Below are 12,914 nucleotides of genomic sequence, written 5' to 3' on the forward strand. Positions count from 1 at the left end.
AGTAGATGCAGGGTTTGTTGGAATAAAGTGTTGTGTTTAGTGTCTGTTGCCTCCTGGCCTGGATATTGAAATGAATAGTTATTAAGAATATATGGCTGGGAAGTTTAGCTATTGATGCTTTGATTACTTGCCTGTCATACATAATATATATGTGTGTGTGTGTGTGTGTGTGTGTGTGCTTGTGTGTATGTGCATACAGTAAACGTACACTTATCTGTGTACGTGTCATTCCTGTATACGCTGTGCTCAGTAAATGTGTCACACGGCTTCTGAAAGAACGTCAGTCCTCCTAACATTCCTCTCATCTCTTCCTGAAAAAACTGCACACACAAACACCCCGCCGCACCTCCACACACCTCCTCCTCCATCTACATTAATATGGATGAGACCAAAGCGTTTGCTCAGCGACTCAGGGAGACTTTGCACAGCAGGAACAGCACCACTGCAGTATATCAGTTTTATGTGCTGGTTTTAAGACTGCTACTAAGCAGGATTTGCCATAAAAAAAACTCAAAGCCTTGATAAGCAGCTGTGCAGGAGTGTAACAAATCACAGGAATTAAAGAGTCCATCGACGTCTCTAGCAGAGAGAGAGAGAGACATGCTGTCACTATCAGAGTACAAACGCAGCAATTACTTCCTTTGGTTTGAATCCTTGCTGCTGTGACAAACTGGGCATGTCAAACATGGTTAACTACAGTATATTCTGTTTCTCATTCTGTTGGTTATGGCATACAATTATCACAGTTAATACAAGTGGACATGGAACATGATTTTTTTTAATGAACCCTTGTTTGACCCTTATTCTTTAGTAAGGTTAACTGAGAACACAACAACATCCCGGGGGAAGAGTTACAAGGAAGGAGAGAATGAGCCAATAACATGCATGAATAACTGAGTGCCTCTCACTGTACCTGAAGTTGTGCATAAAGTGTCTGAACTTGTCGGCTCGTTGGGAGAGGGGCACTATGATATTGATGCGGACATTAGCCGTGTCCACCCTCTCGTTCTTCACCTTCATCAGCGGCCCAAAGGGACGGAACAGAACCAGCTTCCTGAACTCACGGCTCTGGTCACCTTTGAAGGTGAGCTCATACACAGTGCCTTTGTCCTTCTCCGTCCGAGTGATACCTGGGGAAGGGAGACGAGTGTGTTTACCCATAGCGTGCAGGCATGTGTCACACACATACACATGAAAAGGCATCTTCCAAATATTGAATTGCACCCCCCCTTTTGCACTCACAACAGCCTCAATTCGTCTGGGAACGGACTCTACAAGGTGTCAAAAGTGTTCCACAGGGATGCTGGCCCATGTTGACTCCAATGCTTCCCACAGTTGTGTCAAGTTGGCTGGATGCCCTTTGGGTGGTGGACCATTATGTGTGTGAAAAACCCAGCAATGTTGCGCCTGGCACCTACTACCATACCACGTTCAAAGAAACGTACATCTTTTGTCTTGCCCATTCCCCCTATGAATGGCACCATACACAATCCATGTCTCAATTGTCTCAAGGCTTAAAACTCCTTCTATAACCTGTCTCCTCCCCTTCATCTACAATGATTGAAGTGGATTTAACAAGTGACATCAATAAGGGATCATTGCTTTCACCTGGATTCACCTGGTCAGTCTGTGTCATGGAAAGACATGTTCTTAATGTTTTGTATACTCAGTGTATATACACATACATGTACACACATTTGAAGTGCAGTTCAGTTTATTTGCCTATGTGTTATTTGTTTGTAATTATAATGTTATAATGGTGATATATATCCAGTAGTCCATTGGGGATCATCTTCTTGCTTTGTACACAAACACACTCAAACTCAGCCAGACTGTCCGTCGCTACTGCATTTGCACTGTCAACAATCTGTCAAATGGAGAATCGTTTCTCCACTGTGCTGCCTGGATTTGTAAGCATTTTCTGACAGAGAAGGATAGCATTGGCTCTGTGGCCGTGGGAGAAAACGACAGACAGGGCACTTCAGGCCAAAGGAGAGAGGACAGACAGGTAATTTCAGAGGGACAGAAAGGGATTTTCAGGTCTCATTAGGGGACAGCATCACTTGCTTCTCCTCTCTGCTCCTGGCTAGTGCCCTGGGCCTTCTGCCATTATGACAGCTGAAGGAGACCGGTCACGCATAGAGATCATACTGACACTGGATTATACCTTCTCATAGAAGTTAGACGTACCCAGACATATAACTTAACAACAATACAGTAAACTCCGTTGTCCCTGTTGTCTCCATTTCACAGCTGTAAACTGTCAGTCAAAACCTCTTGTTTTCTGAAGTCAAAATCAAATGTTCCAAAGACGAGTCTCAATGGACATTACTGGACTAGAGAACTACAGTGTGAGATTCAACATCATGAAAAGAAAATGATCTAAGAAAGAATTATGTACTTTGCTCCCATTTCAAACATTCTACTTTTCATTTAAGAATAAACTCAGGATATTTGAAATCACAGCCTAGCTCCATGTCTCTTCACTTTGGGGACAGGGTAGGATGTGGCTCCGCAGCCTAGCTCCATGTCTCTTCACTTTGGGGACAGGGTAGGATGTGGCTCCGCAGCCTAGCTCCATGTCTCTTCACTTTGGGGACAGGGTAGGATGTGGTTCCGCAGCCTAGCTCCATGTCTCTTCACTTTGGGGACAGGGTAGGATGTGGCTCCGCAGCCTAGCTCCATGTCTCTTCACTCTGGGGACATGGCAGGATGTGGCTCCGCAGCCTAGCTCCATGTCTCTTCACTCTGGGGACATGGCAGGATGTGGCTCCACAGCCTAGCTCCATGTCTCTTCACTCTGGGGACAGGGTAGGATGTGGCTCCACAGCCTAGCTCCATGTCTCTTCACTCTGGGGACAGGGTAGGATGTGGCTCCACAGCCTAGCTCCATGTCTCTTCACTCTGGGGACATGGCAGAATGTGGCTCCGCAGCCTAGCTCCATGTCTCTTCACTCTGGGGACAGGGTAGGATGTGGCTCCACAGCCTAGCTCCATGTCTCTTCGCTCTGGGGACAGGGTAGGATGTGGCTCCACAGCCTAGCTCCATGTCTCTTCACTCTGGGGACATGGCAGAATGTGGCTCCGCAGCCTAGCTCCATGTCTCTTCACTCTGGGGACAGGGTAGGATGTGGCTCCACAGCTTAGCTCCATGTCTCTTCACTTTGGGGACATGGCAGGATGTGGCTCCGCAGCCTAGCTCCATGTCTCGTCACTCTGGGGACAGGGTAGGATGTGGCTCCGCAGCCTAGCTCCATGTCTCTTCACTTTGGGGACATGGCAGGATGTGGCTCCGCAGCCTAGCTCCATGTCTCGTCACTCTGGGGACAGGGTAGGATGTGGCTCCACAGCCTAGCTCCATGTCTCTTCACTCTGGGGACATGGCAGGATGTGGCTCCGCAGCCTAGCTCCATGTCTCTTCACTCTGGGGACATGGCAGGATGTGGCTCCGCAGCCTAGCTCCATGTCTCTTCACTCTGGGGACATGGCAGGATGTGGCTCCGCAGCCTAGCTCCATGTCTCTTCACTCTGGGGACATGGCAGGATGTGGCTCCGCAGCCTAGCTCCATGTCTCTTCACTCTGGGGACATGGCAGGATGTGGCTCCGCAGCCTAGCTCCATGTCTCTTCACTCTGGGGACATGGCAGGATGTGGCTCCGCAGCCTAGCTCCATGTCTCTTCACTCTGGGGACATGGCAGGATGTGGCTCCACAGCCTAGCTCCATGTCTCTTCACTCTGGGGACATGGTAGGATGTGGCTCCACAGCCTAGCTCCATGTCTCTTCACTCTGGGGACATGGCAGGATGTGGCTCCACAGCCTAGCTCCATGTCTCTTCACTCTGGGGACATGGCAGGATGTGGCTCCACAGCCTAGCTCCATGTCTCTTCACTCTGGGGACATGGCAGGATGTGGCTCCACAGCCTAGCTCCATGTACTGTACCACATGAACATGTTTGTCACTCACACAGCATACCACTCTTTTTCCACCCAAACCGTCTGGTTTTTCTCACTCTCATTCCCTGTGCTGTTCTCTCTTTCACTCTCATCCTCTCTGTCTTTCATTTCCCTATCTTGATCTCTCTCTCTCTCTCTCACTCCTGTTGTCTCGTTACCCCTGTCTCATTCTTTCTGTATGACAGCTGAGCAAATCCACCCATAGCAGCTCTTGAAAAACTCCATTCAGCACAGCCAATGGGCAGCATTCACTATTTGTGTTCAGTCACGGCTCGCTAACTGAGGATTGGCAGGGCTCATAATGCTCCCTTTATAATCGTCAGCATCTCAACAAGCTTCAAGTTGTCTGAGTAAATGAAAAGGTACTTGTCCACTGGTACAATTAAGTTAAAAGGACAGGCGAAGGAGAACTGCTAAGCTAAAGACAGTTGCCAGTTCATTAACTAGCCTACATGGTTCATTAAAACTTCTTAGGGATCGGGGTCCCGTCAACGGGGCAGTTGTAAATCATGCAGCGCCGTGTGTCACGATCACAGATTTTCGAGAAACAACAAACGTCTGTAGATATAACACGGTTCATTAACTAGCCTACACGGTTCATTAACTAGCCTAACCGGTTCATTAACTAGCCTACATGTTTCATTAACTAGCCTGCACGTTTCATTAACTAGGCTACACAGTTCATGAACTAGCCTACACAGTTCATTAACTAGCCTACATGTTTCATTAACTAGCCTGCACGTTTCATTAACTAGCCTACACAGTTCATTAACTAGCCTACACAGTTCATTAACTAGCCTACACAGTTCATTAACTAGCCTACACAGTTCATTAACTAGCCTACACAGTTCATTAATTAGCCTACACAGTTCATTAACTAGCCTACACGGCTGCTTTCATCTTTGTTGTTGAACAATGGTTGTTTGCTACTTGCTGCACACACAGCCAACAACAGACTAGTTTTTGGATAATTAGCAAATTGGTTATCTACAGGCTGGAAGCATATTTCCTATTGGAGTGTTTAATAGCAGATACCTAAACAGGTCTTTCAAGGAAGAGGTACGTAAACACTCCTGGCTGAAATGATGTTTTCACTATATTTTCAGGATGCCCGTGTTTCAGGATGCCCGTGTCCCTCTCCCAGGTACACGTAGGTATTAGTCAGAAGTGGCCCCAGTAAAGATGTTGACCTTTAAAAGGAAACAGCTCCTCTCTCTGAGCTTGTGGAAGGAAACAGCCCCCCTCTCTGAGCTTGTAGAGATGCTACACACTGAATGGAAAGCAGCTGTGCTCCGTTCCTACTGCAGATCATGCTAGACTAGCCGGATATCCTAGCTTTGGCTCTTCAGCAACCAACAGCAGGATCCTCTATTGTTTTGCTCTGATTCTCAGCATTCGTCATTATGGCCATCAAACAACAAAATCCTGGAAATAACAGAGTTTCCCTGTTTGAAACGTGTTGGAAATTAGGCGTTGTTGTGCTGTTTGTTTTCTATAGTTCAACTTGATTCCATTTTTATTAAAACCATGTCAATATCCAATAGTTCAACCATGAAGATATTACATGCATTGTAAGTAGTGTGGAGCAAAGCCATGTACAATTGAAGTTGGAAGTTTACATACACCTCAGCCAAATTCATTTAAACTCAGTTTTTCACAATTCCAATAAATCGGGTGAATTTTGACCCATTCCTCCTGACAAAGCTGGTGTAACTGAGTCAGGTTTGTAGGCATCCTTGCTCGCATATGCTTTTTCAGTTCTGCCCACAAATGTTCTATAGGGTTGAGGTCAGGGCTTTGTGATGCCCACTCCAATAGCTTGACTTTGTTGTCATTAAGCCATTTTGCCACAACTTTGTAAGTATGCTTGGGGTCATTGTCCATTCTGAAGACCCATTTGCGACCAAGCGTTAACTTCCTGACTGATGTCTTGAGATGTTGTTCAATACATCCACATAATTTCCCCTCCTCATGATGCTATCTATTTTGTGAAGTGCACCAGTCCCTCCTGCAGCAAAGCACCCCAACAACATGATGCTGCCACCCCCCTGCTTCACAGTCTGGATGGTGTTTTTCGGCTTGCAAGCATCCCCCTTTTTCCTCCAAACATAACGATGGTCATTATGGCCAAACAGTTCTATTTTTGTTTCATCAGACCAGAGGACATTTCTCCAAAAAGTACGATCTATGTCCCCAGGTGCAGTTGCAAACCGTAGTCTGGCTTTTTTATGGTGGTTTTGGAGCAGTGGCTTCTTCCTTGCTGAGCGGCCTTTCAAGTAATGTCAATATAGGACTCGTTTTACTGTGGATATAGATACTTTTGTACCTGTTTCCTCCAGCATCTTCACAAGGTAGTTTGCTGTTGTTCTGGGATTGATTTCCACGTTTCGCACCAAAGTACTTTCATCTCTAGGAGACAGAACGCGTCTCCTTCCTGAGCGGTATGACGGCTGCGTGGTCCCATGGTGTTTATACTTGCGTACTATTTTTTGTACAGATGAGCGTGGTACCTTCAGGTGTTTGGAAATTGCTCCCAAGGATGAACCAGACTTGTCTGCAATTTGTTTTCTGAGGTCTTGGCTGATTTATTTTGATTTAACCATGATGTCAAACAAAGAGGCACTGAGTTTGAAGGTAGGCCTTGAAATACATCCACAGGTACACCTCCAATTGACTAAAATAATGCCAATTAGAGTATCAGAAGCTTGTAAAGCCATGATATAATTTTCTGGAATTTTCCAAGCTGTGTAAAGGCACAGTCAACTTAGTGTATGTAAACTTCTGACCCACTGGAATTGTGATACAGTGAATTATAAGTGAAATAATCTGTCTGTAAACAATTGTTGGAAAAATGACTTGTGTCATGCACAAAGTAGATGTCCTAACCGACTTACCAAAACAATAGTTTGTCAACAAGAAATTTGTGGAGTGGTTGAAAAACGAGTTTTAATGACTCCAACCTAAGTGTATGTAAACTTCCGACTTCAACTGTATACAGCGCATTCAGAAAGTATTCAGAGCCCTTCTATTTTTCCACATGTTGTTACCTTACAGCCGTATTCTAAAACAGATTAAACAAATATTTTCCCTCATCAATCTACACACAATACCCTATAATGACAAACCGAATTCAGGATTTTAGAATTTTTTCAAAATTGTATACAAATAAAAAATAGAAATACCTTATTTACATAACTTTTCAGACCCTTTGCTATGACACCCGAAATTGAGCTCAGGTGCATCATGTATCCATTGATCATCCTTGAGATGTTTCTACAACTTGTTTGGAGTCCACCTGTGGTAAATTCAATTAATTGGACATGATGTGGAAAGGCACACACCTGTCTATGTAAGGTCTCACCGTTGACAGTGCATGTCAGAGTAAAAACCAAGCCATGAGCTCAAGGAATTGTACGTAGAGCTCCGAGACAGTATTGTGTCAAGGAACAGATCTGGGGAAGTGTACCAAAACATTTCTGCAGCATTGAAGGTCACCAAGAACACAGTGACCTCCATCATTCGTAAATGGAAGAAGTTTGGAACCACCAAGACTCTTCCTAGATCTGGTGGCCCGACCAAACTGAGCAATCAGAGGAGAAGGGCCGTGGTCAGGGAGGTGACCAAGAACCCAATGGTCACTCTGACAGAGCTCCAGAGTTCCTCTGTGGAGATGGGAGAACCTTCCAGAAGGACAACCATCTCTGCAGCACACCAATCAGGCCTTTATGGTAGAGTGGCCAGACGGAAGCCTCTCCTCAGTAAAAGGCACATGACAGCCGCTTGGAGTTTGTCAAAAGGCACCTAAAGACTGAGAAATAATATTCTCTGGTCTTATGAAACCAAGATTGAACTCTTTGACCTGAATGCCAAGAGTCATGTCTGGAGGAGATCTGGCACCATCACTACGGTGAAGCATGGTGGTGGCAGCATCATGCTGTGTAGATGTTTTTCAGTGTCCTTGAGTGTCCCATCCAAAGCCTGGACTTGAATCCGATTTAACATCTCTGAGTAAAGGGTCTGAATACTTACGTAAATGTGATATTTCAGTTTTTATTTGTAATAAATTTGCAAAAATGTCTAAACCTGTTTTTGTCATTACAGGTTATTGAATAAGTATTAGAATAAGGCTATAATGTTAAGGGGTCTGAATACTTTCTGAATGCACTGTATATATTGTAGATATGCCATACATTTATGTATAGCTGTATACATACTGTATGTTTGGCTCTCGTATTGAGCTTAATGACTCACCTTCTATGAAATCTGATGCTGAGTAGACCTTGGTGGTGTGGCCCTTGTCTGCTCCGTTGCGGGGGGTGTTGAGACTCTGCAGGGCTGTCTCTAGTGCTTCACTCAGCTCATCCCTCCGGTCCTTCCTCACAGGCTTCTCCTCAGGGTGCCTTGTCAGGCCCATCTCCAGCTGGTACACCCTCTGCAGGGTGAAGCTCTCGAAGGGCACCATGGCGTACTCACTGGGTAGTCTAGTCCCCTGGTGGACCTCCGCCCGGCCCAGCTGACTGTGGAGGAACTCCTGAAGGTCAGCGTGGCTCCTGTCGGCCCCTGGCCCTTGTCCTCCCTCCCCGAGGATACCTCCTCCTGGGGACTGGCCACCCCGGCCTCCCCCTGTCCCCCGCTCCATGGAGTCTTGAACTCCTTTCAGCTGCTCGCTGCGCTCCTGTAGCGCCTCCTTCAGCTGGGCGATCTGTTTCTTTAAACTAGTGATGTGGAGCTTGTGTTGCTCCTCGCGCTCTGCAAGCATGGCTTGGTATCCATTCCGCCCAGTGGGTCCGCTCTGAGCCGCCCCCGTGCCCCCTGCTGCCCCTCCTACCCCGACCCCCATCCCGGGGCGTGGCAGGGCGTGGCTCACCAGGTTGTCCTCGGAGTGGGGGCTGCAGGTCATGACGTAGAGGAGGGACAGAGAGCAGCACACTAGGACCAGCAGAACGCCCACACGGGACACCCAGGCCAGCAGACCCCTCCGCAGCATCCCGCTATCACCCAGAGGATCCAGGGAAACACACACAACTGGACACACCTTACCCTCCAGCGGTGAATACAGTCTCACCGTCCACTAGAATGGAATTGTCTGTGTGATTGTTATTAATGTCTGACTAACCAGAGAAGATCAGCCTGAATGATAACTTGGCTCATTATTTGTCTCATTGTACATTGCTTACACCAATGTCTGGGTTCTTCATCCGTATGTCTGTGGTCAAGGGTGAGGCCCATTGGCCACGCCGCCTTCTCCCCTGGATGAGGCCCAGGAAGGCTCAACGAGGTCCAGAACCTGGCTATTTCTATTTCTGATCCAGTCATTGGTAGCAGACGCTATTCATCAGTGAGTCACATCACACGTGGTCCCACTACTTTCTCTGTTCACCTTGTTCTTTCCTTCCTGCCTGATGCTGAGGTTCCATTACAGACCCCCGAGAGAATGTCTGTCTCTCTTTGACTTGTCCTATGTTCCACTGGTCTCATGTTTAGAGATAATGACACATTTTTTGTCATGGTCGGAAATTGAGTAAACTGCAGAGAGGGGAAACCACATTCTCTAGAAGAAGGTGAATTCACAACTATGTTCACTGGCAGTTCTTTCTAGATGTGTACTTCATCCATGAGTCACCTTCTAGAGAGAGAGAGAGAGCAGGAGGGAAAGAGAGAGAGGGGGGGGGGCAGTAGAAGGGAAAGAGAGAGAGAGAAGGAGAAAGAGAGAGTTATAACTCAGTTGGTGTTAATGTACAGTTAAGGTTTTTGAGTGTATGATATCATCATCACCATCATTATACATTTCCTCAATCTCTTTCATCTAGACATATATGCCTTGGTATATGAGATAGCCTGAAGAGCTTCACTTTGTGGTAAATCTCTCTATCCTGCTGTGGTATAAATCTTTGAGGTCTTATTTGCACAGAGGGTAAACATTTTCCGAACCCTCGAGGGCTTGAGGAATACTAAAACCTGAAGTCTATTGCATGAGGGACAGAAAATAGTTTCAATATCAAACTCAGATTAGAAAACACGCCACACAATTTTCAAATGTTTGTTTTAATATGAGCTAAAAGTGTGGGTTTCTACCTGGCGACCATGCCAAGCAGAGCATTTCCCAGTCCCTTTAACTGCTGAATAACAATGGCCGTGTTCGAGAGCATTAAAACGACTGCAGGCGACTGCCGACTGACTGATCTACAAATCACCTTCCATCATAAATAACGACTCATTATTATTTGTAGATCAGTCAGCCAGTCACAATTTACCCATGATACATTGTGGTTTTGATCCTCTCGAACACGGCCATTGTTGTCAGTGGTGACAGTGTGACACTATGGGGGCTATTCTGTCTGTCCTGTCCTCGTACTGTGGAATATTAGGATCGGTGGAAGTATAAACACAAAACAAGAAAAGCAAGAAAATAGGGCATTTACTCACCTACACAAACTCTCCTCTCTCCTACCTTTCTTTTCTCCCCCTTTCTCATTCACAAGCACATTTCCTTAATCAGATTAAGACTGTGTCGTGTCTTTGGCTATCCCGGATTAAGGGATATGACATGCTATTCTATAAAATAATTTCTCTGTAATCAATATTACCTGATTAAGCTAATCAGGTAGATAATTAACTACAAAGTCGGGGCACCACAAAATAATGTTTATAGAGCTGTTATCTTCCAAATAAACTCTTAAAGACCTAGAAATCTTTTACATTAATAGCAGTCCATATTTAATCGTCACCTTGTTTAGTCTCATCTGAAAGTTGTAAATTCTTGGTTATATTCACGAACCCTGGCTAACAAGTTGAATCAGCAATACAAAATTTGGTTTAATTATTTATTTACTAAATACCTAACTAATCACACAGAATTATATACACACCGAATGGATCATACATTGATTACAAATTATGTCATAAAGAAAACTTCCCTGGTGGATGGAGCCGACATGACGGCTGGTTACACAAAGGAAAGGGGGTTGGGTTTGAGTGAAAGAGCGGGAAGACTGAGTAACAAAGGGAGAAGCTATGCTATCGTAAATACAGTATCTTATGCATTCTAAATTATCGCCCATTTGAAAAAGAAGAATGCAATAAATATTTACTCTGAGCTGCGCTTCGGTAGATTGGTCGTCGATGGAAGGCCGGTTTGTCCTTTATGGATCTCTGGTCCTCTGAAGACTGTCTAGTGGTGAACTGGAGCTTGGTAGAATGGATACTCTCCTAGCCAACGTTTAGGGGGGGGTAGCACTTCTTTAGTGAAAAAGAGTTCAAAGTTCATACCAAGTTGCCATGCTATATGCTCATGCTATATTCTGGCTGGTATAGTCGAAATTCATCCTTCCGACATGTAGGTCGTCACCTTCACATTGGAATTCGATGCTAATTTCGTTAGGTTCTCTAAGGTTGGCTTAGTTCTGTAGGTGGTCTTTGTCCTTTCAACGTGGGGACCTCAAGTCCACACGTCCTTGGAACAGCTTATTATCTGAGCCCTTTTAACGTAGGACTTTTAACGTCCTCGGAACAGAAAGTTACATTTTCGTCAAGGGCTTTATACAGGAGGGGAGAGAAGGGCGTGTTTCATAGTTTATAACCAATGTCTCTTCACATGAGCGGGGTCACTGAGTGAGCAGAGCTTTAACCTTATGAAAACCCAAATCTCTCATTTGGAAGCTAAAATTACATTTCATATTTTCACAAATAGCTTCATATTTAAACATTTAAATTGCACAACAATTCCATGTGAATCTGATAACTATAATGTGTAGACTTTCCAAGATACAGTTTGTCATCCTATCATTAGTAAGAATGTCTCAGACGCCAACTGATCTGGCATCATATTCATTAAGTACCAACGCATATTTTCAACTGGTTGGATTACCGAAATATGGTTCCTTTCCCCCCACCTTTTGATGTTCCCAGACTCTATATGTTTAACAAAGGCTTTTCAAGAGTCCTTCTGTAGAGTCAAGAGAGAGGAAGGAAAGGGAGAAAGGTATTTATGGGGGGGGGGGGGGGTCATAAACCTCACCCACAGGCCAACGTCATGACAACTGTATGGACAGAGACAGAAAAAGACTGCTTGTCTGTAGGCCTATGTTTCCATACCTGTGTGTGCTGTGCACGATGGACACACGTACCCATGTGTGTTTGTAAATGTAGTTAGTGTGTTAGCTAGTCAAATCAAATCAAATCAATCAGTTAGTGTGTTAGCTAGTGTGACTGTATGTGTGTCTCTCTGTTAACTCACCACACAATTAGCTCTTTTATAGGCTTGGTGCAGTCTGCTCCTAATGAAAGGATCAGTTATGCCAGCATTGAATACTGGACTGTATTTAGGAGCTGGGCTGCCTGGGCTGCTCTGCTAGCTCAAGCCAACATCTTAGGAAAGAGATGCCTGGGCTGCTCTGCTAGCTCAAGCCAACATCTTAGGAAAGAGATGCCTGGGCTGCTCTGCTAGCTCAAGCCAACATCTTAGGAAAGAGATGCCTGGGCTGCTCTGCTAGCTCAAGCCAACATCTTAGGAAAGAGATGCCTGGGCTGCTCTGCTAGCTCAAGCCAACATCTTAGGAAAGAGATGCCTGGGCTGCTCTGCTAGCTCAAGCCAACATCTTAGGAAAGAGATACCTGGGCTGCTCTGCTAGCTCAAGCCAACATCTTAGGAAAGAGATGCCTGGGCTGCTCTGCTAGCTCAAGCCAACATCTTAGGAAAGAGATGCCTGGGCTGCTCTGCAGCTACTTTGAAGAATCTCAAAGGTTTAACACTTTTTTGGTTACTACATGATTCCATATGTGTTATTTCATAGTTTTGATGTGTTCACTATTATTCTACAATGTAGAAAATAAAAAAATAATGAAAAACCGTGGAATGAGTTGGTGTGTCCAAACTTTTGACTGGTACTGTACGTATATATTAATTACAAATGAAAAGCTGAAATGTTTTGAGTCAATAAGTATTCAACCCTTTTTTTA

General features: G+C 45.1%; 1 protein-coding gene across 1 annotated transcript in view; it reads right to left on the reverse strand.

Moving 5' to 3' along the window:
* The window catches only part of LOC120044206 (chondroitin sulfate N-acetylgalactosaminyltransferase 1-like), a 30,307-nt gene extending 21,364 nt beyond the window's left edge, over positions 1-8,943 (reverse strand). Inside the window, exons 1-2 of the mRNA XM_038988805.1 lie at positions 8,208-8,943; positions 914-1,130 (exon numbers count right to left, since the gene is read on the reverse strand). Coding sequence (XP_038844733.1) covers positions 914-1,130; positions 8,208-8,943 — 953 coding nt within the window. The remainder of the gene's footprint in view (positions 1-913; positions 1,131-8,207) is intronic.
* Between the last annotated feature and the right edge of the window lie 3,971 nt (positions 8,944-12,914).

The sequence above is a fragment of the Salvelinus namaycush genome, chromosome 3 (assembly GCF_016432855.1).
Source record: "Salvelinus namaycush isolate Seneca chromosome 3, SaNama_1.0, whole genome shotgun sequence".
Lineage (NCBI taxonomy): Eukaryota > Metazoa > Chordata > Actinopteri > Salmoniformes > Salmonidae > Salvelinus > Salvelinus namaycush.